At 39.9% G+C, this 26,452-nt stretch overlaps 3 protein-coding genes across 4 annotated transcripts in view; 2 read left to right on the top strand and 1 right to left on the bottom strand.

Annotated features, from left to right (window-relative positions):
• Positions 1-3,121, top strand: part of fam126a (family with sequence similarity 126 member A) — a 20,024-nt gene extending 16,903 nt beyond the window's left edge. Inside the window, exons 11-12 of one of the 2 annotated variants that reach the window (XM_040121884.1) lie at positions 1-102; positions 1,569-1,680. The exon at positions 1-102 is cut by the window's left edge and continues 242 nt beyond it. In XM_040121884.1, the coding sequence (XP_039977818.1) occupies positions 1-57 (57 nt within the window). In that variant the 3' untranslated portion in view covers positions 58-102; positions 1,569-1,680. Of the gene's footprint in view, positions 103-1,568 lie in introns of both variants that reach the window. The other variant, XM_040121885.1, reaches the window with a different exon arrangement.
• Positions 3,122-4,530: 1,409 nt separating this feature from the next.
• Positions 4,531-9,532, top strand: tomm7 (translocase of outer mitochondrial membrane 7 homolog (yeast)). The gene is made up of 3 exons (XM_040121991.1): positions 4,531-4,706; positions 6,703-6,751; positions 9,352-9,532. Exons 1-3 carry the CDS (start codon positions 4,604-4,606, stop codon positions 9,365-9,367), a joined length of 168 nt encoding a protein of 55 aa, XP_039977925.1. The 5' UTR covers positions 4,531-4,603; the 3' UTR covers positions 9,368-9,532.
• A 1,014-nt stretch (positions 9,533-10,546) lies between these two features.
• On the bottom strand, positions 10,547-12,334 carry LOC120786412 (interleukin-6-like). Its single transcript, XM_040121854.1, has 5 exons — positions 12,229-12,334; positions 11,944-12,137; positions 11,726-11,824; positions 11,483-11,626; positions 10,547-10,777 (listed from the first exon to the last, which is right to left on the bottom strand). The coding sequence occupies exons 1-5, from the start codon at positions 12,242-12,244 to the stop codon at positions 10,547-10,549; spliced, it is 684 nt and encodes a 227-aa protein (XP_039977788.1). The 5' UTR covers positions 12,245-12,334.
• Between the last annotated feature and the right edge of the window lie 14,118 nt (positions 12,335-26,452).

Here is a 26,452-nt window from a genome sequence, read left to right as displayed (position 1 = left end):
CGAATGGTGGAGAATGAGGGTTCTGGGTCGGCCTCCACAGGGAGGAGCCAGTACTAAGGGCTTGCCCCTCCTTCCCCTCGCCCCACTCCCGGGGTAACCTAGGTAACCGTGTGTGGGGGCGTGGTCTTAAAAGCTGCATGATAACTTGCCCCTTTACCTTTTTGCACTGGGCTCCACCACCCTCTCTTCGCCTAATTGCACTATTCCTCTCATCTGTTTATCTGACGTCATTCATTCATTCACGTACTCTCTCCTTTTTGGCTAAAGCTTCCTCATAAAGATCTCCTGCTGAGATTCCTTAAAATCAAGTTAATTATTTAAGATCTAACTGAATAACAGATCAATAACAAAATAAAAATAAAAATAAATAAAAATGAAATGTGCTTGGCTGAATTACAATAAAAATGAAGTAATGTGTTTATGTTGACCAAAGTTAAGTGGCTCCCATTAAAAGCAGGACATCAGTTAAACAAGGAACAAAAACGACAGGTATAAAAATAGGTTGATGAACATTTTGCAATAAATATGACAGCCTGAGGTCACTAATAACAGAAAGGCCTCATGACCTTGAATCAGAGAGCCTAGATATCTCTCTTAGCGGTACCAGGAGACTACACTTTTACAATGTTGTTTAGAGATCTGACCCCTGGTTTTTTACTGGAGGGATCAGTAAGCTTTTGGGTCTCTTACAGCACACCTTGGTACGCCTCGACACATTACTCCTGGGTTGCACCTTGGAGACAGATTACTTCCTTCTGATTGGTAGCTAGGAGCTGGGGAAAGATATGCGGGTCTTTTATTATTTGAAGTAAAAGCTTGTCACATTGTTAAATGTAGAATTGAATCGGATGACTCCCGACCTGTTCTGAACAGGCTAAATCTGACCATAAAGAGATGTTAAAAGGACCTGCCTATCAGTCTGTTTACCAGCTGTTTACTGGTGTTCTGTCACAGTGATAGATCAAATCAGAATGTGCATTTGTGCATATGTGGGTGGCTGGCTACTCAGACAGGTGTGGATGCATTCCTTGAAGAAAGCAGGAAAGGTGTTTATGTGCGTGTGTCTTAGGGTTAGATAAGAGAAATGCATTCAAGGTGGACTTATTTGTGCCTTTGTTTGCCTTCCTTTTGCTTTCCCTTTGTGGTCTTTCCTAGGCTTATGCTCTCAGGCACTGTCCTCTCCTGCCTTTGGGACAAAACATGCACTCCTCTGCCAGTAAACCACTAACTGTTGTCCCACTGGTGCTGCTGGTTATCCTAATGTGAGCTGGACTGGAACCTATATTGTCTTGTGTCAGGAGGCAAGATGTCCCTGTTAGCTGAGGTTACAGTGTTAAGGCTCCACCTGCTGGACAGAGACAGAGCTCCTCTGTCATCCAGCCATACTTTCATGCAAAACATTTAATTCAGAATATATGCTTAAACTATGTAAAATTTAAATTTTGAATAATGATTTGACTGGATCATGTTGGCTGGATGACAGATGAGATGGTTGTATTTTTACTCTCTAGACTCCTGTTTTTAATTTCATTGCTTGTTTTGTCTCCCTCTGTCTGTCCGTCTCACAGACGCAGTGGATCTGGGTTCCCCGGATGAGTTGATGGATATTTCGGAGGTGGATGAAGGGGTGTGGCCAGGTGGGGTGGGGCCTGAAATGACCCCACCCACCATCACTATCAGCAACAGCGTCACCACGTTGAACCTGGGGGCCAAGGCCATGAAGAAGTGTCGGCTTGGCGGGCGCACCAGCAAGGACAAGGACAAGGAGGCAGGCCCTCTAATAACAGGCCGGGCTGCCAGTGAGAACACAGAGCTGTCTGTCAAGCGGTTGACGCTCACTTCCAGCCAATCAGTACCCAAGGCTGGAGCTCTCACCAGCCTGACCCGCACCGCCAGCGCTGTCTTCTCCCGCTCCTTCGAGCAGGTGGCCAGCGGCAACGCACCTCCCTCCAGTAACCACAATGCCTCTGAAGCTGGTCGCTACACATGCAGCCTGCAGGAGGAAGGGCTGGGGTACTTGAGTCCCACGCCAAACCACACGCAGCGCTCTCCCAGCATCAGCGTGCACCTTGGCTCTGACCTTTGAACCCTTTGTAACTCCTGACTACCTGAACCCCCCTTTGATCCTGTGACCCTGTACCTGTGACCTGGAACTCCAAGCCATGCTGACTGCAAAAGAACCGCAAAGACATGAACAAACAATCCCGCTGTTTCCCGTCAGTGTTTTTAACGTCTTTGATTCCGTGTGGTGTAAGCCAGCCTGCTGACCTGCTCTGTTCAGACATCCGGAGCACCATCAGCTCCCTCTGCTCCTCCACTCCAGCAGAGTCAACTCCTCTAGGCTTGATATAGGCAGGATGTCAGGGATACCACTTCAAGCTTCACTGATTTTTTTGAACCACACTGTTGCCGTGAAGTTGTGCCAGGACAAAACTACACTCCCTATTGTAAAATGGGTGCACTTAAAACTCATTACTAAAAACTGTGTGGAAAAGTATTTGGAAAGTGTTTTTAATCGGCGTTTGTTGCCCTGCATGGCTTTTCCATAGCTACATCCTGATCTTGCCCAGGTTTGTCAAAGGGCAGATGTTGAGTATGTGTGAGCATGCTTGTGTGTGTGTACTGTGTGTGTGTGTGTGTGTGTGTGTGTGTGTGTGTGTGTGTGTGTGTGTGTGTGTGTGTGTGTGTATGTATGTACAGTTGTTTTTAGAAAAAGGCTGCTGATGGATACAGTGAACAAGGTATGATTTTCCTAGCTGAAATAAGTGTTTCTACTACTTTTTTAAAAATAATAGATCCATTCCCATAGCAATACAAATTTCTCCTACTCAGTGTTTTCTATCTTTTGGGAAGATTACCCAAACTCCCACTTCTTTTTTGTCAACAGTTACAACTATGCTTCTTAAAAGAGTCCACATTCTTCCCATAAAACATCAGGAAAAACAACCACTAAATAATCAAAACAGTCTGATAAGAATCGGTTCTTTATGTTTACATTTGCATAGTATTGTAATCAAGATAGAGAAGCAATATTTGTGTCCTTCCCCCTCGCTCCTTTAGCACCTTCCTGAATTGCTGTGTATTTGATGGCAAAAATAAAAATCCAACTTCTGACAAACGATTAAGATGTTTTTTGATTTCTGGGATGATTGGTGTGTATGATTTAAGTATAGAATTCTGCAATTGAAAGAGCAAGTGAGCTGTGTTTTCAAATTTGGTATTTTGTTATGATGAGTGAGACTCAACTGTGGTGTTTTCCTGTGTGAGAGAGAGAGAGATGCTTTGTACAGATTCCCACGACCCTTGCATCTAGCCACCGATCCACAAATTATAAATCCCGCAGGCCTATGCTCAACCTACATGTCAAGATAAAAAATAATTTGGTACCTCTGAGTAAAGTATTGATAGCTCAACCAAAACTGTAAATTGACCTATTTCTGGGCTTTCTGCAGTGGGAAGGCATTCAGGGCAACAAAGCATCTTTCCTCTCTTCGGATCCACCCACCATTCCAGCTGTTTGTAGTACTTTGGTGATGTGTTTCCTGTGTCCCTCCTTGTTGTTCACCACTTCATCACATCACAAGACATGGTGATATTCTCTTATAAAAGGGGGGGGAAAAAAGGAATAAAACTCCACCTATCTGCTACATTCTGTCCTAAATCAAGCAGTCATGCTGCCCCACCCTCAAGTAAAAGTGTATTCTGTTGTCTTGGTACTAGAGCTGTGGAGTGTTGATAGCTTGGTGGGACAATAACAATCATCGTGTTTCTGTACGTGGGCTTACAGAATGGGAATGGGTAAGCTCTTGTTGTACATCATACTGTCGTACTAAAGTTGGTTTATATTGGCCTTTTATTTGTCTGAAGATAACTCACTGCTACAACTTCTGGGAATAAAGTGTTTCTATATTTCACTTGTGTGCTCTGTTATATTTTTCTGTGTCTGCCGGGGGAACATCACCAAACATAGCACTTAGAAAATCTAGAATTAACCTCAAAACATACATTTCAGGTACTTAAAATTTGCGTGTATATATGTAGACCATGTAAGCATATTTATTTTCCCTGACATATGCTATACACTATAACTACTTCTTCTTCTGCCGCCGCCGACTCTTGTTCTTCTTCTCTCGGTTTTCTGGCGTAACGCAAGCAACCCTAAGGTGCTTACCGCCACCTACGGTACAGGGGTGTGTAACATCGTGTCATTTTATCCTATTTCTTAAATTCTACCCACCGACCTTGCGTGTCACTTAGGGAGGTATAGGCTGTCCTCCTGGTGACTCCTGTCCCTTACCTTTCCTTCTCCGCTTCATACATGGTACGATGCAGTATGATATGTTGAATGTTTTCTATAACTCCAAGTGCTATTTAATCCGGTGTGATCTAACCTGAGTCTCGTGAAGATGATTCCGTCCCCTCCGATCCTTTCTTTGTAGTTCTTTGTTATGTTGCGACTTTTGTTTATTGGACGCTCTCCCTCGCAGTTACACATCTTTCCACAAGATGGCGACCTATGACAGAACACTCAAGGGCCCGGGTCATTCTGCGTCACTTCCTCCTACTCCTTGTCCTTGGCATCCTCGCCGTCCAGGATAAACGCATGGCCAAAATGAGCAAAGAGACCAAACAGCGGCTGCAGCAGCTTTTCCAGTGCGGCCAGTTTGTGATCCGATGGGGCTTTATCCCAACCGTGCTGTACCTCGGTCAGTATCCGAACGTTAGCAGGGTGAGGATACGGCGGGCTGAGGAGGCACGCTTCGCTAACGTTAGCCAGTCAGCTTAGCTTCCTAGCCTACAGCCACGGTAGCTGCTAAAATTACAGTGTATATGGGGGATGAAGAGGGTATAGCTATAACTTATAAGTAATAAAGCTAATTATCCTCGACTTTTATATAAACAACATAGGTTTTCAGACCCAATTTTGTTTAAATGACATTAATTTAATTGGTTTTGATGCATTCAGAATGAACATTTATGTCCAAACCCCCCTAGTATATAAAGATGGATGTCAAATACTGTAATTTCTTGGGTGGGTTGTTGAATCAGTACAGTGAATCCCCCTTAACTGGCGATTATTTAAGATTTTCATAAAGAAGAAAGGGATCGTGGGAGAGGGACGGATCTTTTTGAACGGTCCCTTCTTTGTTGGACCGAGGACTGTGAAACCTCCCATCCGCTTTGATCCAAAAAACGTTGAAAGCTGTTGCCCTTGAAGGAGTAAAGCAATAAGTCCTGGGTAGATGATTTCAAACTGTTCCTCTTGTAAATCCAAGGCGTGCCTGTGCACATGTATTGCAAATGCACTGAAATAGCAGGTAGTGGAAGTTGAGACGTTGGTGTGTGTGTTTCTGTGTGTGTGTGTGTGTGTGTGTGTGTGTGTGTGTGTGTGTGTGTGTGTGTGTGTGAGAGAGTGTGTGAGTGTGTGAGTGTGAGTGTGTGAGTGTGAGAACTCTCAGCCAGTGGAGCTGCCGATTGGGGGGGAATCTTCTGTGACTTCAACATGTCGGAAACACCAACACTGATGTCATACTTTCTCTTCTAATTTCTCTTCTCTTTCCGTTGCCTTTTTTCTTGTTTCTTTGGATCACATTTCTCTCTTGCAACTCATTTACTTCAGGGTAGATTTTTCTTGTATTGAACATGTGTTGCTGTTGTTACCATCTGAATAACACTGCATATATCAGGTAGTCATAATATAAAAGTCGGAGTCAATTGGAAATATACTTTATGCTGACTATGGATGAAATAGCGTTGCATCAACTAGTCAGTCAAATGATTATTAATCCACTTTAAAAGGATATTCATTTAACAAACCAATGGCACACTTTTGCAGGTTTAAACTTTTCTAATGCGACGATTTTAAAAATTTTACTATCTCCTACATTAAAGTGAACAGTTTTTAATTGTCAGTCAGAAACCTCAGGTTCTGAAAAGATAGGGAATGGGTATTTGTCCTTATTTACCTGCATTTCGTAGATTATACAATTGATTGATTGAAAAAAAACAAACTTCAATGACGGTTATCGGTGGTAGCCCTAGATTAAAGAAATCCTAAGGTGAGGCAATTTGTAGTCTTCTAGGAATGCCTCATGCCCTTCATAAGAATCTCTTTCTTCACTGTTGACTCTATTTGTGACCTGTGAATGAAACTAGAAAAATAATTGGGGAAATGAATAAGCTTTCCTTTTTCTCTGTGTGAGGTGGAGTTAGTGAGTCAGATTTGCTGCTTACTCAATATGAGCTTTAATTACAAGGGCCTTTTCATGCTTTTCCACAAATATGAGATCTGCGCATGGATGCCAGAGCTCTCTGATGCAGTTTTGCTGTTTAATCAAACGGGGATGTTTTGCACCGTCAAACTGTAATCTGCTGATAAACTGTAATGACTCACAGTGACACCCTTATTCCAGCAGCCAGTGGCAAAAGGATATTGAGTCTGTCAAGGAAGACTTTGGGTGTTTCATTTAAAGTGCACAGGGTTTTCACAGATTTAATTTTAAAGGTATTTTTAGTCCAATGAGAAGGACATATTGTATATGTGTATTTTACACCAAGCCCATTGATTTTCTACACTAAATGCTTGCACCTAACCATAACCCATAATACATTATTTTGGATGGACATGATTCTGTTCTCTGGGTGTTTGTCTAAAATGTAAACCAGTATCCTTCAATTCTTCTTTATGGTTTTCATTCACAGGTTTCAAACGAGGAGCAGATCCAGGAATGCCTGAACCCACAGTCTTAAGGTAAAGACAGACTTTTTGATTTCTGTCAAATTAAATATAGTCATGGTCATAATTATTGGCACGCTTGCATTTAAAGTACATAATTCAGAATATCCTCAGAAATAAATGCAAATGAACCAAATTTGTATAACCAGAATATTTCAATAAAATGTTCGAGGTTACTAATAATGTGAAATAATACAAACACAAAATGTACTCCAGACACAATTATTGGCATTTGATGAATTTAAATTAGTTCCTCAAACAAAATAAAAAACAAATAAGACTCAACTGTGAATTTTCAGTTTTCACATGACATGAATTAACCAATGAATGATGGGTTTTACTGCATAAAAAGGGGCTGATTGTTTCCAGATTCTGTTAAACAATGGAAAAAATAAGAGAACTCTCTGAGATCATCCAAAAAGCTATTATCAAAAAACAGAACGATTCCAAAGGCTACAAGCCAATTGCCAAATATCTTGAAATCCCTGTTTCAGCAGTTCGTAATGTTATCGAGAAGTTTCACAGTCATAAAGCTCATAAAGCTATTTCACTGCCTGGAAATAGCGCTGAGAAGAAACCCAATGAGAAAAGTCTGCGAGGGTTGGTGCAGATTGTGGAAAAAATAGCATGGGAGACATCTAAAGAGCTTCAGGCTGACCTGGAGCAATCTAGAGTGGTGGTTTCAGCCTGTACCATACGCTGCACACTAAACTAAGTAGAGCTCCATGGGCGAAGGCCAAGAAGGACACCTCTATTGAAAGAAAGGCACGAAAAGTCAAGATGAATGTGCAATAACTCAGTCTCTCTGGGATAATGGTCTATGGATAGATGAAACCAAAGTAGTTGCTCTTTGGGAATGCAGTGCATCAGTTTGTTTATAGGCGACGAAATTAAGCCGATTAGGAAAAGAAGACCCTGCATACAGTAAAACATGGTGGGGATTCTATCATGCTGTGCGGCTGCTTTGCTGCCTCTGGTATTGGAGGCACAGAATGTATCAAAGGAATGATGAAAGAAGATGATAACCAAGGCATTTTAGAGCAAAATGTGTTACCCAGTGTCAGAAAACTAGGTCTGGGGCAAAGGTCTTGGGTCTTTCTGCGGGACAACGACCCGAAGCACACATCCAGCAGCACAAATGAGTTGTTGAAAAGGAAAAGATGGACTGTTTTAAGCTGGCCAGCAATGAGTCCTGACCTAAATCCTGTTGAAAACCTATGGAGAGAGCTGAAATCTGCTTTTGCAAGAAGGACTGCTGCAAATTTAAAAGAGCTTTAATGCATAGCAATGGAAAAGTGACAGAAACTACCAGCAGTCAGGTGCAAGAAGCTTCTAGATGGCTACAAGAAAACATTTAGAGGTTTTCATTGTTGCCAAAGGTTCTATAACCAAATATTAGTGAAGGGTGACAATAAATGTCTGGGGTACATTTTGTTTTTGTATTTTTTCTGTGTTATGCAAGTTTTGTTTTTTCTTTTATTCAGTAACTTTGGACATTGTATTAAAATATACTGGTTGTACAAAATTGGTTCATTTGCATTTATTTCTGAAGATATTCTGAGTTATGTACTTGAAATTAAGGCGTGCAAAACAGAATGGTGTGAATTGCGGCGCTACAAAAGAGTTTTCAGTTATGCACCACACCCACGAATTTCCTTTATTCATGGAATAGCTGGGCTAACTGTCACCTAGTCATACAAGTTATGTGAAATCTGTTGTTGTGCATGTTGTGGTTTATGTATTAAGATTGTGACAAAAACAAAAAAAACCTAATTATTTTTATTTTAAGGTTATGATTTCAGTCAAATTGTGGTGATTACTTTGCATAATTTGGGAATGAAAATAATGACGCTGCACATTTAGCACCTATCAAGGTGTTGCTATTTTCTGATTCTGTTTATTATTATTTTTAGTTATACACAGAAAAACACAACACTTAATGCACAAACTACTTTCCAGCTTTACCCAAAGTTCCCAACGCAGAATACTACATTTAAAACACAATATAAGAAAAAGAAAACAAATAATAATAAATACAAAATGTTTCCAATCTATGGCCAGACTGTGGGACATCTACTAGGCTTATGTCTTTGAATATCTCTCAATATTAAAGGAATCTCACATTTGGCTTCTAGTAAACAAAAAACAACTACATAATATTTCCTTCTTTTAATGTAAAAATGTTCATGATAATGATAAAGAAAAAATTTTCTTCTGCAGGAACAATACTTTCTATTAATCAAGAAATAAGTTTAATTTGTCTCCTAAGATTCTGACACCTCTTTGAGCTTCTGGCGCCTGTAAATCCTGAGCATCCATTTTATTTACGTTAGTTCTTGCTCGTGAGCATGCTAAGTACTACAAATCAAGCATTACAGTCAGTAACTGGAAAAGATCATGATGTATGATAGTGTGCGTGCGTGTGTAATGGAAACCACTTTTAACCTGTTGAGATGTACCATTTTGTTTTCAAGGGGAATTCTTTGATTCGTGGTGTATCATTAGTGAACGAACAAAAAAAAAAAACTTTTCCGGGACATCTTGGGCTTTGTAATTGAACTGTAGAATTTCAAGAGCATACTTGAACCTTTTAATTGTTTTATTCTTTTCTCTAGTTTGCTATGGGGCTGAGGAACATCGCTACATGGCCAATCCCCTCCCCTCTTTGAGACCATGTGACCGACCTGACTTTTGGAAGTCTGGGAAATGGACATTATTTTTCACTTTCTTCTCCACAAATCATAATGTCCAGTGTCTAAGAAATAATGATTTAATTATCTGTGCTCCATGTGTGTGTGGCTGTGTTTTATTTTTTATATATATATATATATATATATATATATATATATATATATATGAGTATTGGCAACAGAGATGGAAGATATTTGGATGAACACACTGGAATGAAGACTGTGTCCCAGAAAATATGTTGTGCTGACTGGACCATCAGATAGTATTTTGTCTATGAATGTGTGACACCGATGTTTGGGTATACCATTTGTTCCATGTTTGTTTGTTCTTTTTTTTCTTTTTTTTTTTGTAATTTAAAATTTCCAAAAATAAATCCTCAGATCACTCTTCTAATTTTGTTTTTGTCTGTTTTCATGGTTTCACACTCGTACTATCCAGCCTCCATCGAACGTACAGACACTGATCAAAATCTGAGTTTTAGAAAAAACACAGTTACAAAATGTATTTGCCCCCCTGAAATGTGTCACAAGTGTTGGACTGAAGAAACTGGCTTCTTAGGTATGCAATTCTTTTTTTTTTTTTTTTTAATTATTTCTACATGTGTACAGAATATTCCTTCAAATCACTCAAAACACGGCTTATTGCATTATAATTGTATGAACAGTGGGTAGAGTTTAGACATGAAAATAAATAACAGTAATATAAGTAAAAATAATTGTTTACAAAAATGGATGATACAATCATTTCATTTATTTAAAAAAATGCTAACAATGCAGCTCTAGTTAATTGTCCCAATCCAGATATGAATCAAACTTCAAAATCATTCTATCAAGTATCAAGTATTTTATTTTCATTTCAAGTATCCCACAGTCATGGATTTTCATATGACCCAATAAATAACACACCAAGTATAAATAGGTTAAATAAGCAATGCAATAGTGGGTGATTCAAGCCCTCACGCCTACAATGTTAAACGCAGTAGTTTGCCATAGAGCCACTATACCTGCAGTTAGTCAGTGCAGTCACAGTTGCCACTTTTATGATTCCCCCTTAAAAACGAACATTCAAGTGTGAGGATGATTCTGAAAAGAGTGACAGTGTTAACACCACCCAGTCTCCCTAAGGTAACCCTTCATAACTGATTTTTATTACTTTAATGTTTGTAGTATTTCCTCTGGGCCTCTCTCTTTTACGAATTGCCCGTTTGGCATCGCGAAGGAAGTCGTGGAAGTGGCGCAGGATGCTGTGCGCGGTCATCTTTCTGTAGAAAGTATCGGGGTTGTCGATGTCCTTCAGCAGCTGCTCCTCCAGGCTGCCGGTCAGCACCGTGACCTGTTCAGGGTTCCTCATCTGTGTGGCAGAAACAACAGTGGTAATTTATGAGTAAACAGTGTTGTGTCATGATGTTAAAGACATAATGCAATAGCAGACATGACAAAGTCCTTTATGATATGACATTTACAAAAAGAAGGTTCTAGACTCAGAAATTAAAAGCTGGATAAATACCGTAATAAATTAGCTATAACCAGCGGTGGAATGTAACTAAGTAACTAAGTACATCAACTCAAATCTATCTCAAATCTCAAATAGTAACTATTTAACAATAGTTAACTCATATTTTCAGGGGCTTGTACTCTATTATTTTCATTTTGTGCTACCTAATTCTTCCAGTCCCCTACATTTCTGAGGGAAATGTCGTACTTTTTACTCCACTACATTTATTCGCCAGCTATAGTTACTCTGCAGATTACATACAAAATTTATGAGGAGTTTCTGGGTACACTGTATTACTATAGTAACTACATAACGCTTAAAATTAGTGGTACCTTGGCTGACTACAACAGTTAAACACAACTTACACATTAATGCATACTCCATTAATGTCCAGCTACTTTTGATTGTTTTTTTTTTGTAATTAAGTTGTTCACTTACATTACTTTACTGTAATGGATCATTTTTACAATGCGGTAACTTCTTTTATTTAAGTGAAGGATCGAAATACTTCCATAAGTACTTCCACCACTGGCTGACAAGTATGCAGCACATCAGACCTACCTTTCCTTTGATAAGGCTGATCAGGAGCCCGCTGTAGTGTCTGACTTCTGCGAGGATTAAACTGCCGGGGTACTCCTTCTCCACATGCTTAAAAAGAACCATGTAGGTGTGCAGGCCTTGGGCCAACCTTTGGAAACAAGCCTCCTGGAGAGAGGAGAGAAAATCACTGTTAGTGCTCAAATGCACCCCATCACCAGTTTGTTTTATCATCGTATCAGAAGCAAAGAGGAAGAGACCTACTACCTTGCTGAAGTTGGAGTTAGGGCAGCTTGCTGGAAGTGAGGAGATTTTGTAGTAGTCCAGAAAATGATATTTCACCTCCTTTTCAAATTCGTCTTCAAACTGATGGAGGGGTGATAAAATAAAAATGACGGAGGTCAGGAGTGCAGTTTATTTTAAACGTCAGCCAACTCTAACTTTGAAAAGGACTCAGAGAAATTCCTGGAAGATAAAGCGCTTACCTCTTTCTGGTGGCGTTCAGTTGTGCCAAGGATTGAGTCCCAAATCGGGGAGGCGCTCAGCAGGTCAGAGGGCACCATCTCCTCCTCACCTGAGGTGTCACCTGCCGGACTCTCGGTTGGCTCATTTTCAACTGGAAGTCCAAGGGTGCAGAGTAGCCGAGCTGCCAGCATCAATGCAGAGATCAAGAAGAAGTCTGTGGAGAGTGCAAGAGCATGAATGACTGAATGAATGGAAAGAGGAAGAAACACAGGAAACATGCGCACCACAGGCTCCAAATCACTCACTGAGTTTAGCGGGCATGTTGCACTGCTGGGAAGCACTTGTTGAGTTTCCGCTGATGCTGAGGGCTGTCGCGGCAAGAAGGGGTTGCCTTGTCTTTGCGATGGGCTGTCATTTTATATTATCCAGACAGGAGGGATTTCCAGGTACCTCCCTGCAACATGCAGGAATTAATAGAATGTGTCAACCATTCCGGTCAGTGATTTTTGATGAAGATGGTCGCATTGTTCATCTTCAAAATGTAATATGCGAGGACAGGAATTTAACCTAATGTACAATCTGATTTTATTCTTTTCTTGTTGGGTAAAAGTAACGGATAAAGTTATGTATAACTAAATATTTCAATAATTGTAACAATAACAAAGCACGTTTCTCTCTCTCTCTCACACACACACACACACACACACACACACACACATGCACACAAAAACACTGTCAGTAATCACATCATTCTGAAAAGTCCCTCTGATATTTTCAGCCAATTTAAAGGGAAAATCCAATCCAAACCATATATTTGCATAGCATTATTCCAATGGTGTGTAATGCTAAAACCAGTATAAATTAATGAGTAATGAGAGGTCAAATTTACTGTGGAATACTTCCTTAAGACCATCTTCCCCAGTATTAGCAACGCTTGTGTGTAACGTAAGGGTTACACAACGTAAGATGTTCTTCCCCTCACATGAGCAAATGAAATGATCAGTAGTTGTCACACAGGTATTTTTTTTTATTATTATTCAGGCACTGGTATCTTAGGAACATATATAGTATATATATATATATATATATATATATATATAAATACACATTTTTATATTTGTACAAATGTAATTGTTGCATATGTTTTGTCTCCTGCAATCAGTGATTTTTGTGCTGTTTCTTGGCTTTAAAACTGATGATTTATGCTTAGTGGTGGAATTTAACTAAGTGAATTTACTCAAATATTTGAGTATTTCCATTTAATGCTACTTTATTGTTCTACCTCACTACATTTAAGAGGGAAATATTGTACTTGTATTGTTCTTTCTACTCCGTTACATTTATCTGATAATTTCTCTCAGATTATGATTAATTTTCGAATAAGGATTTTAAATACACTGCATAATTAAAGATTAAGCCAGTGTTTCCCAACAATGTTGGCTTGTGACCTCATACAAATGAGCAGCATGTAATTAGGGCTCCTCGTCATGTTTCAGATGCCTGAGTTAGTAGTTGGTAACGGTAAGTAATAGTTCTACAAAAGATACATTTTCCCTCTAAATGTTGTAGATGGTTTCATTTAAATAACTATTTGGGGCCCAAAAAGGTCAAATGATCAAATATTTCACAACATCTACAAAAATATCAAAATACTGTATGAATACACATTTATGTATCAGAACTTTGTTTTTTCTTCTTTTCTCTCCCATTTAATATTTCACTACCCCTAAGATTATATCCTGTGACCATTTGGAAGGGGCCTGAACTCTAAATTGGGAACAACTGAACTAAGCTACTTAACTGTCTCAAAAGTTAAAACTAGATTCACTTCAACTAGCTATGCTAGTAGTATAATGGTGCTTGCACACTTGCACATCAACAACCTAAAAATGTTGCATATATCAGTGACTTTGCTGACAAGGATTTTGGTACTTTAGATTTTCAATGTATGACTTTTACTTGTGGTGGAGTATTTTCATATTGTTGTACCAGTGGTTCTTCTAATTGAGTAAGAACTTTGTATTTATTCCACCACCGCCTATGCTTGACCTTGCCCCTACAAAATGTTTTAAAGAATACGATAACATTAGAAGTTTGTCATTTTCTACACTTCAAAATTAAAAAGTTAGCATCGGCCTGCTAGCTTCCAGCCTGCTTTCCAGGCTCTTCCAGTGTCTGCTAACCTGCTGCTTCCTCTTGAGTCAACTAGTTCCATGCCTGCAAGCCACCAGTCTGAACACCAGTCAGCTAGCTTCAGGCCTGCAAGCCTCCAGCTAGCACCCCAGTTGGCTAGTCTCCACAAGGAACTTCAGTCGGCTGGCCCCCAGCATGCTAGCCACCAGCACGTTAGCCACCAGCCTGCATCCAAGCCTGTTAACTTCCAATCTAGCATCCTGCCTGGTCCTACCCCTGAGCCAGCTAGCCACTTGCATGTTCCTGCTCCAAAGTTGATCAGCCTCCTGTCAGATCCTGACCCCGAAGATCTCAAGCACTCCCCTTTCTTCGGGACTCGTCTGGTCATTGCCCCAAGACATCATGGGGTCGGAGCCCCCGGAAGGAAGTGTGAGGCACAGTGACATCAATCCTCCAAGTTGCCCCTGATCTCCAGTCAGTGGCCCTGCCAGTACCACCCTCAGATCTCATATCAGAAGTTCCTTCTGACACACTACCTGTCCTCCCAGATCATCAGTTGGCTGTCTTTGCCAACTGAACCAGTCAGATCTTCGGCTGACTGCCTACTACTCAGTAGCCCAGAGGTCTGCCTGTCCCGTTCTCGGCTCCAACCCGCAGCTGCCCACCTCCTGCCATGCACCCAGCTTCGACCTACAGCTTAATCCTCTGGTGCCGACTGTCTTTCCAGACCTCCAGTCTCCATAGTGGTCTTTCCTATGGCGCCAGCCTCCAGAGAGGTTTCGTCTGTCTGGTTATCCTCCAGCTTTGTTTCCTGCGGGGACCAGCCTCCGCCAACACCTATGATTTGCCCCGCTCAGTGACTTTGTGCCTGGACTCTTCTGTGTTTCCTGTTTTATTTTGAAATTACAGCCCTTGTGCATCTGTAATTTTACTTTCTGTGTTTTATGTTTTTATTTTTCCCGCCTTTTGTGATTGCTTACCCCACCTTAATTAGGTTCACCTGTTTCCTATGTCTTCCCCTCACTAGTGTATTTAAGTCTCTGGGTTGACTTCACTCCTGGTCCATCTCCTATGTTTGGGGAGAGTAGGCCCCCTTGGAAAAGGCAGATGAAGGCACATCCACTCTGATGTGCTCCTGGTAAGCAAAGCGCAAGGTGGCCAGTGCAGTTTTGACCGGAGTTGAGGTTGTTAGGTTGGTGTTTTGAATATAATTTCCTGAGTCATAAATCAAGAATATTAAGACTATGAGTCTGAAAGTGCAAACATGTGATTTGACTTTCTGAGTTCAACTTCTATTATAAAAAAGTGTGTCAACATCTAGGATATTGCCCAGTATGTCATATTTCTGTGAAACTTGGCTAGGATATGATGCTCATAAACAAAATATTACCCTAACCTGGATATGAGCTTTGTGTTTCACATTAATTATATGACACTTACTCATAGACAGTTTCCTCAAGAGAATGAAAGGGAAGAGGAGGGTATCAAAGAATTCATCTCAATGACCAGCTTCGGATACCTCTTTTCCTTTTTCCTTAAACAACCAAAGAAGTGTCACCTGCTGCCACCAACTTTTAAATACGTTTTCACATCTTTATTTCTTTTTCAACTACCTTGCTTCCATTCAATTCACCATTGCAACATGTGTGATCATTAGTGCTTCCCTCTGAAGGTTCTGTGAGATGCTTCTTAGTCAAAATATGTCATTCTTTTTAATCCCCCCGCTACTATTTTTGATATGTAACTTTCAATCTGTCTGTCAGCATTACTCATGGGGAATCAAACAGGAGAACTCCCAAATTGGGTCAAATAAGTGGCAGTAATCCGCATATTAGTCGATGCTGGATCTGCTCTGTTGAGGATGTTGTAAGAACGGGTTTGTGTCCACTTAGGAAGTATTTTGGTACTTTCGGTGGGCAATTTGAGACTTTAGAATAGCTCAGGGCGGTGCCTGAGGTTATTGGGAAGTGCAGATCCTGGACTTTCTCCTCCCCCAGTGAAGAGCTCCGCTCAGGGACTTTATGCCTGGACTCAGATTTTGACATGCAAAGTTTTGGGCAAATATATTTATTCCAATTCTGAACCTTTGACGCACTGAGATGCACTCCTGGATTTGGTTTATGTGTTATCATTATGCTTGGTTTTTCTTGCTTGGGAAGAAAGTCTGGTGAGCTGGAAGCAGTTCTGACTCTCATTTCTGCTTTTCTGTTTTTGTAACCAACTCAATTTATTTTTTACAATAAAAGTCCACAGTATGTACTCCCCATTAGCCACAGACAAACCCCGTCTCTTCTATTGAAAATTAACTCAATATATCCTCAACATAAACATCTTTTATGTCTAAATATTGCATAAAAACTTACAGTTTAAAGCAACTTTGTATTATATTGTGGCTTCTCAGTGTGTGGCAAAGGGATGTGTCTAAGATGTGCATGAACATGTAAAGTTTGCACTTTACTTCTCTACTTTGTTTCTTTGCATTTTAAAAGGGGCTAAAAATCTAAGTAAGCAAGTAAGTAACGGTAAGCAGCTTGGATTGAAGGCACATTATGATTTACTGCATGGTTATCCTCAAAGAATGGTGCTCTAAGGAAACAGTTATTTGTTTACTCTTTTCAAATTTACTACATTTTGTTGATGTAATTTTAGCTTCTGTCTTTCAGACCTCAGACAAATAAAGAATGTGGTCCAAACTTTCTTACAAATTTTAATATGACATTTTTTTGAGTGTGATCTTGCATTAACAGAACATTGAATCTCTAAATACAGCAATACAGAAGATTAGTTTCAAAGTTCATTCTGGCCCTTGGAAACAGTAGTTCACAAAACCATCTCAGCTCAGGATCAATTTAGTAGCGGCTGGAGCTTTCGATCATATCACATGATCTTAATCAGAAGATGAACTTGCAGCAGTTTCCAATGTCAAAAATTTAACTTTTGAAACTCGACTTTTAAGGCCGCACACAGGACAACTTCTTAAAGTGCTCAGAATAAAAAACGGAAATTTTAAAATTTATGACTCCATGACAACTTAGCAACTCTGCATGCTCATGAAGATCCTGAGATGTGATTGACAGCTCCTGATTAACTGATTAACAGCTACCGGATGGTTCTGGAGGTGTTATTGAATTGAATTCCATGTAGCATTAAGATAAGGTGGTCGGCCAAGTGGATCAGCACTGTCACTCTCACAACAAAAGGGTGCTGGGTTCAAATCCACCTGCTGATTGGGGCCTTTCTATGTCACTCACTTAAAAGTTACAGTGTAATAATTCATATTTAATATGATAATACAAACCACACAGACTTTGTCATATCTGTGTGGTTATGATCTCTTAGCATCTAACACCAGATATTGTACCATATCTGGTCCTTAATGTCTGTATTGAAAAAAAATTTAGCTGAACAATATTATCCAACAGACAACATCAAAACAGCTTTAGTGACAAATTTTGAGGCCAAATTTTTATCCAGAGTGTAGGAACTATCCTAATGCAGTAAAGCTGATTTTAGACAGACCTGAGATGACTATATGTGAAGACCAGTAAACTCTTTCGAGCATCTTTACAATAGAGACCACACTCTAAGTAAAAAGAAAATGAATAACAGACACCCTACATACAATACTTTGAACTTTTTTGAGACACAAAATATGACCCACTCTATAGTATGCAGTGCAAGTGCAAATGCAATAAGGATAGGCTGAAAACGTAAGATTAGTGAAAACTAAATTGTCAGAGGTTCTGATAAGGTTGCTCAATTTCCTTCTTCTCTTACTTTCTACGGTAGAAAAAGCTGGCCAAATTGGCCACAGGGCTTTATAACTCATATGCCAATGCACTGCTTGAACCTTGGTCAGGTTCCCTTTGGCAGAGGGAGTTAATGCTAACTAGATCATCAGAAACATTATTCAGCATATTTGTAGAAGTTCACCATCGGCTGACATCTCTCCCAGTTTCCTCTTGCTCAAGTGTTTGCTTTTGTTCCTCTCATGCTTCCACTGAAATTCTTATTACTAAGAAAGGGAGGGATCCAGTTATTATATATATATATATTATTATCCTGTATATATTTTTATGGTTCAATTCTCCACAGTCACTTCAAGGGTTTGTGTGTCTGCACATGCATATACATAAAGTACTTACATATCTTCTCTTGTTTATTTTATTTACTTGTATTACTTATTTTAGAGATAATATTGCCTTTAGTCATCTAGCTTATATATATAAGGAAGCCCACACAAAGGAAAGGATAGGATCCATCAAACTTCCCACCTGGTCTTTCCCTATAACCTTCACTCTGTTTGTCCACAACCCCATCTTAATTACACCCTGGATGACGTATTAGTCAGATCCTCTTTTTAAATTTAGTTATGAAAGAAACTCAAATTCAAGTAAAATCAGTATCAGTTCTGTCCTTACAAGTTTAGTATAGAATAATCTTTAATTAAAATTCCACTGTTTTGATCTTTTACATTCTTTCCATTTGTCAGACTAAGGTTGCGCATAATTTATTGACTTTGTAGTTGAACAAGCAATATATAGAGTATGGCTGGGTATGTGCAGGCAGTTTATATTTTGTGTATATGCAGTTAGTAACAGTTAGTAACATATATGGGAAACATTAAGTCACTTTGGAGAACAAAGTATCTGTCGGATGATTGCAATGTAATATAGTAGAACAAATACAACACTTCGAAATGTGGAGCATTGGATCGAACCCCAACCCCACTATTATAAACCTACCCACTCTACCAACTTAACTATGGCCAACGCTAACATACATGTCATAGTGTCATCACGTCATATAAACAAAACATGTAATACTAAGCTACCACAAGCTAAACACAACCTTATCAGGACTACTCATCACATGAACATTGTATAAAAAAAATAATTCTCAAAACGAGATTTTGACACAGAGGCCCACTACTATTTATACAGTACAGAGAGGGCCACATAACTATGTAATAATGCAGGACCCTCATTTGGTGATAATGTTCTTCAGTGGTAAAAATGTCCCCACAAATTTTCAAATATCAAGTGTTAAAACCAATTAATATGTAGACACCGTGGGCCTTTGGATTTCCCTCAGGGTCTGGGGGCCCAGGGACAGTTGCCCACCTTGCCTGGTTGGTAGTCCAGCTTTGGTCATTAGACTTGGCGAGATGTAGAAATTATAAACTAAAAGTACCCCCATGGGAGGTAGCAGACATAATGGACTGGATATTCAGCTGGTGGCCTAATAACTACATGGGTGATCAATCAAAGCAACAAGTTGATCTTTTCATCAATTGAATTACTAATTTAATTCCTATTTTTTGATAAATAAATTTTTTTTTTCATTGTTTTCACTTTCATTTTGATAATACCTTTGGATAATTAGTATGTCGGGGTTGCAATGCAAAAATTATGTTGTGTAATCACCTGGAAAGTTAACCTCTGCACTCTTACAATATAAATATATAAAGTACATACAGTATAAAAAAGGATGGATTTATGACTCTCATTCATAAGTGTGAACATATTAAGATGTATGCTGTGATCAAAAGAGGTCAGTACACTTACGAAATAAGGATCCCATGTGCAATCATTAAAAAACATTCTAGCGTTGTGTGCAGTTGAACCTACATCTCCGTGGTTGAGAGTGGAGCTGGAGGATTCAATCCTTAAATCTGCAGTTCACCGAGGCTGCTGCTAGATGGCAATCCCGCAGCAGCTATGATGAGAGGCACATTCTCTGGAAGGGTAACATCCTGAGGCAACAGCATGGAGAGGACTGTTCTATGCTTTGCCCACGCACCACAGCAATAATATATGACCCTCACATTGAACAGAAATTGCCTGAGGGCCTCTGTAGACATGGAAGTGTGTGTTTGGACTTGAGTTAGAGAGTTTTGTGTACTGTACGTGAGTCCGAAATCAGTGTGCAATGTGAATTAATTACTGTGTATTATATGAAATATTTATAATCTAATGCCTTTAAAATTGTCTCAGCTGGAATGTCAGCATTGGGCTGAATTCTCTTAAGAAGTTGGACAAGTTTAGTAAAAAAAAGTTTTAGGGTCCCATCTTGTGTTTCCTCCGGTGCACGTTCATATGATTCCTTACTTCATACATAATGTTCATGTCAGGGTTTTGAAGATGTATGATGACTACGACTAAGAGTCTACAGCCATGGTAGCGGCTCCCTGAGGCTGCATTTAGGCACAGCGTTGCTTTGAGCTAAATGCTCAAATTTACATGTTAACATACTCACAATGACAATGCCAACATGCACTAGGAATGTCATTTAGTTTTGCAGGCATTGACTCATACACCAAAATATCAGACACATTGAAATTTCGACCTGATGGTGGCGCTGGATGAAAAGTCAGGAGTTCACAAAAGTTATCATAATTCATCCCAGGGGGAACCTGAATGTCTGTGTAAAATTTCATCCCAATCCATCCAGTAGTTGTTGAGATATTTCAGTCTGGACCACAGTTGTATCCTCCCTCTTTGTCATTTGCATTATTGGCCTGGATTCATGTCTGCCTCTCTCTGTTATCCCTGTGAAATATGCTGATGACCTTACAAAACACGGAGCTCTCCACCTGGCCTGAGTCAGAAGGCCTTGGATTCTGCGGCTGAATGGGAATGGGAGTTTTCACTGAATAAGGAAGGGAGATAAGACAATGGATGTGGTAATTAGTGCCAGGCGAGAAGTTAACCTCCCCCCTCCACCGTCTTCAACGCTGTGGTTTAACACATCAGCAGAGTTTCCTCCTTTAAAGTGGTTGGGGTTGAGATATCATCTGATCTGTCGTGGGACGCCCACATCAAGTGTACTGTATGCTCTCAAAGACTAGGCCTAGGGTTCATCACCTCAGCGTTGCCAAAAGGGAAGGTCTTACATGTGATATTCTAAAACAGATATACCTGTTTTTCATCCACCCAGTCCTTGAGTATGCCAGCCCAGTTTGGAGTGGGCTGACAAACGACCTCTCCAAGGAGATGGAGAGGGTACAAAAGCGATGCCGCAGGATCAATGGCACACTGTCTTCTTCTCTTACATCACTGAGTGAAAGGTGTGATGAGGCCCCCCCCCATTGCACCCTCACTAACATACTTGTGGACGTTCATCCTCCCCACATGGCTTCCTGCTTGCAACCCCAACACTTTACAGTATATGTAGTGCCCGTGAGCACAACCAAAAGACATGAACTCTCTTTTATTCATTGCGCTCTTAAATTCTAATGTTTGATGCATTTCAGGTTTCACTGTTTTAAAAACTTTTTCTTTTAATGCTGTTTTACCCTGCTTTGTCAAATAAATGAATCTGGATCTGAATCTGAATCTGAAGAGTGGTGGAGGGACCAGACAACCGACACTGCCATCCATAGTGCCATGGTTTCAGCCTGGCTAAAAAAGTCGTTTTGTAATGTCTTTCATGCACTACGGGGCAGTGCGGTTACCTACAAGTGTGCAGAACAGTATGAGCTCTTTCATGGTGTGAGCATTGCTCCTTTTCTTTTACATGACCTTAGCTGTCATATTGTGTTGAGCTTTTAGTTAAATATGGCAGTTCTCTCGTCATTTTTCCTTCCCTTCTGATTCTATTCTCAGTTTCTCTTTCCTGTCGTTTTATCACTGCCCTGCTGATTTCTCTCCCCTTACCCATTGCCATTGTCAACCTTCCCTCTCTGCCCTCCTCCTCATCCTCCCCTTCCCTTTGTGCCTTTTTCTCGGGCTGCGCTGTTCTTCTTATCCTCTTCTCCCTTCGTCTGGCGCTTCTTCTTCCATGGACGAGGAGAGTCCATATGAGACGAGAGGAATTGTATCTCCACTCAGTTCGCCACAGGCACTTTTCAATATTTAATCAAGAGTGCATTTGTTTGAAGAGAGCCCTGAATATGTGTGCGAGTGAGTGATAAAGAGAGATATCTGACCAATGTATGTGTGGATACTTTATTTGTATGCAGGAGAGAGGCAGAAAAGAAAAAAAGATAGAAGTGTGTATATTTGCGTGTGTGCTGACAGTTTGGGGATGAAAGGCTTTCTCCAGTCCTATGGTAATTGGTTTACTATCTCTCTCTCCCTGCTTTGGCCCCCTTGTTCCTCTCGTTCTGTCTTTCCCGATCTCCCCCTTTACTCCGCTTCCCCTCCCCCTATAATCCATTCTTTTCCCCGCGCACCATCATGTAACCCCACTATACTGTATGGTACTGTATATGCATTCCTATGTGGGGCTCATTCATTCAAACACTGTAGGTTTATTTGATTCTGCTGTGTGTGCATATGTGGCTGTGTGTGCATGTATCAGCGGCTGGTCTCAGTGGTCCCCAGGGACAGCAGAGCAGCAAATTTCATCATCCTCCAGACTCGGCACAAGAAAGCCGTATGGCCCCTTCTCTTCTTTTTGCCTCTTCAGCAATTCAGCAAACACTGAGTCTTCAACTTCTTTCCTTGCTTCATTTTTCAGGCAGCTGCTTGTGCTTGTGAGTCTAAATACATAGCTTGCCACTTTTTTCAGATTTACTGTAGAGCAACTGAAGTTACAAGTCATGCGCATACGCACTTTTAAACTCCTCACTGAAGTCCTTTGACAATTAGCTTTTGGACTTCTGTGGAGAAAACATGCTGATTATCATACTTCTCCTCAGTCTTGTCCAATGTGACACACGTACAACGAGCACTGTGGGATACTACTTTACTGGAATTATGTTAAATTTTTCCAACAGCTTATTTTTTTTTAATGTGTGCAAAATATCCAGAGGGATTTTTGGCTGTGTTGCTCTCAACTGTTATAACTTCTCCTCACAGCTGACCGTAGTTGTTTCACAGCCTCTGCTTCAGTATTGTTCACCAAATCTCAGAAGGTGGCTATCTGAACGATAATCTGAAAAAGGACTGATGGCCTCGGGCTCTCAGTAATTGTCTTTAGCCCTCCTTTAGCACTTTAGCAGATTATAGGACCCATGAGGCCCCAGATGGGATTTTTTTCACTGCTGCTTTGTAGATCACAAACCGAAAATCCCCTCATTATAGAAAGAGTTTAACTAACTGCTGCTTTGCATTTTTTTCGACTGTATCTTTCTCTACAAAAGCAGCATGTCAAACTCTCCAAACAAAGAATGAATTCACCAGACATGTAGCGTGTCAAGCCTGTGTACAACCTTAATGTTAAGACTCCAACCTGAGTGTGAGCTTCACTGTGTTGAATCATTGATAAACCAATACTTTTACTTGATACTAAAATTTTCAGCTTCTTACTACTAGTGATGGAGTCCTACATTATGACACTATTTCCTGCCACAGTTAGAGCAGTTTGGTTATTTCATGAGAGTTTTCTGCATTTCTTAGTCTTTGCACAAACTTTCCTCACTGGTTTGTGGTGAACGGAGCTCATTTGGGAAAAGATGTATTTCCATCCACCAATCAGGATATGTTTTTTATATATTGCTGAAATTGCCAGTCGAATCTGATCAAACACAAAACACCCACAAAGTCCTGATAAAGCAAATTAGCAGAATTTTTACTTTGTAATGTTTCTGTCTGTTCACTGTATTCCAGTAGCTAAAAATGTAACACAATATAGAAGTTGCAGCTGACATCCCGTTCTTTTGCTACTGTGAGACAACTGCAGGGCTATAAAACTTGATTTGATCAAAGATCTAAAGACCTTTACCTAGATTGTGCAGAGACTTCCAGATTTTGTGATACCAGTACTGCCATAGGAAAGGTGACAATGACAACCCCGAGTATGGAGAACGGTGGATAGAGTGTGTCTGTGTTCATCACAGTTCTTTTCCCTCATTTGAGTCTGGATGCTTAACCCAACTGGGCTTTAATGTGTGAAGGAATGAAATGTTACAGCAAGCCTTTGATCAAAATAAAAAAAGAGGTTTTCTTGATATGTCTGTGGGTGTTATTCAGATGTCAAACTCTATATATGCTGGTCCATTACCTCTGACAGCGATACTGTTGGTATAATCTGAGTCCCTGAAAGGGGCCAATTATCCCAGATTACAAATTCTATCAGAAAAGCAGGCTCGACATCTGAGTTATACAACTGAACCCACCGCACTCAAGCTCAACTCTGCTCAGCTTCATGTCATCTGGAGTATCAGGCTCATATCCTGTGGGATCTACTGAATCAAAATTAATTCTCTTTCATATCATATTCAGTTGAACTCTTTCATCAAATTTAATGCATTTTCACCAACTTCCAAAGACCGTTGCTGCTCAACAAGCCAAAAAAGATGGTATAGAATGAAAAAGCATGGTTTGGATTAGTGTCCTGCGTGTATATAGTGGCACAGAATTCATCTTTCGTAAGGTAGTGGTAGAGAATTGCACACATCATATTGTTGTTGAATTCAAAGTCAAAATGAGAAAACTGATTTTGACTTTGGCCTTCCAAAATATTTCAGGGGTGCTCCTGCATAGACAAAGTTTCTGAGTGAATGAACATATTTTATCATAATCATTTTTCATATTGTAAATACTGTTTAAATTTCAAACGTTTTAAAAATGGCTTACTTAAAAAGAACTAGTAGTCACAAAAATATAAGCAGATCTCCACAAATATATTGCGGATATCTGTTGAAAGATAGCCAAAAAGATAATAATAAATGCCAACATGTCTCACTTCAGTTATGACTAGTGACAATTAGCTTGTAGATATCTGAAATGGGAGTTTTTTCCCAGAAAGAATTCTATTGCAGATATCCAGAATGTTCACTCTAGATATCAAAAATGCTGAAACTGAAAGCCCAATACATATGAATGGCAAAAGTAAGTAAGTAATTCCAGTGTAAAAAAGTGACTTTGGACAGTTTGGATGTCTGACATGACAATTGTGGATAGTAAAAATGTCATTGGGGATATCTTAAATCTTCTTTTTGACTAGGAAGAATTGAATTACGGATATCTGCAATATATATCCCGTCTAGCTATTAAATGTCAAAACAGCTTGCCACATGTTTGCTTATTTTTCTCCCCTTTGCCCTGGAGCGCTGGCACTGAGTGTGCTGAGATTCATCCAGTTACAAAGTCCATCTGTCATTAATCTAAAGTCCTTTTTGGAAAATAATTAAAAAGCCTCCAAGTGAAATTAATATGTCTTACCTCGGCTCTGCAAAACGTCATCTTTCTTGGCTTTCTTTCGTTTTGATTTTTCATTTCACAAAGGATAAGAACTTTTGGAAGCCACGACAGTGCATAAAATATCTTTCAGGCTGTCACACTTGACGGACTGACCGACTCAGCTATCAACGTCAGTACATCAGTATGTTGTTGAAGGAAACTGTGATGGTCAAGTAATCAATACTTGGTCTGATATGTGTCCAATAAAGCATATTACTTATAGTTACATAAAAATGGTACATGTAATCATAACTGTGCACAGAGTGGTGGAAAAGAGAAAGATCTTTTTGAACTGCAGAGGAAGTGAATCTGTTGCTCTTCAAGGTTACCTAGGGATAGTAGAGAAAAGTGCACTACTGTACCAATGTGCAGGTGCAAACTTTCCCGACAGGGATGAGCAGCTCAGATATTTCGGTGTTTTCCTAGCAATCAGCAATATTTTAGAGGTACACCAATCAGAGAATCCTGTGTATCTCTTTAGAAAGAGAATGGAGCGAGGGGGTTAAAAGAACATGTCAGAGAGGTTAGTTTGGATTCTGCCGACCCTTTGCATGTCAGATTTGTGCTTTGTACTCTCTGTTATCTGAAGAAAGAAATTATGGGATATAGTATAAAATTTCCTTTTCTCCTGTGTTTTTGGTTTGGTGCCAGAAGTGGATGTTTGATAAAATTTGTTGAAGAATTGAAGAAGACAGAAGAAAATCCACAACGGCAATACATCAGAATCTGATGATGTCTTTGAAATGGGTTTGCTTGTAAGGGAAAGAGCTCTTGGAATAAAAACAGCTTTTTGATATATACAGACATTTTATTTTTGCTGTTGTGAGCTTGAGCTTATGAGGAAACTTGGTTACCAAAAGTGTCAATTTATATTCAAGGAGAAAAAAACAATACAATGGCGCAATGGGGCCCCTTGGCAGTCAAGGGACCCTAGCACATGCATAGTCTGCGTATAGCGAGAAACGTTTCTGCTGGTATTGAAATAAGCATTGCATTAGTTATTTTTTGTAGCTGCACTCTTTGGATTCTGTAGTGTTTATAAGTGACTGATAGACCAGCAAATTAGTAGCAGGAAAATCCACTGTTGGACTGGTTACATGTAGTAATGAATGGATGACTTTAGGATTGAATTGATCATTCTGTTTGCTGAGTGGGGAATTTACTGTTTGAGGCAAGTGTAGTAAATGGCATTTTGGAGCCCTCTTTTTTGCGCATGTTCTTACATCTCCTAGAACTGTGTATCCTTCTTGCAGGTTGTGTAGAGCCT

The sequence above is a fragment of the Xiphias gladius genome, chromosome 24 (assembly GCF_016859285.1).
Source record: "Xiphias gladius isolate SHS-SW01 ecotype Sanya breed wild chromosome 24, ASM1685928v1, whole genome shotgun sequence".
Classification (NCBI taxonomy): Eukaryota; Metazoa; Chordata; class Actinopteri; order Istiophoriformes; family Xiphiidae; genus Xiphias; species Xiphias gladius.
This window is presented reverse-complemented; position numbering and strand designations above follow the sequence as displayed.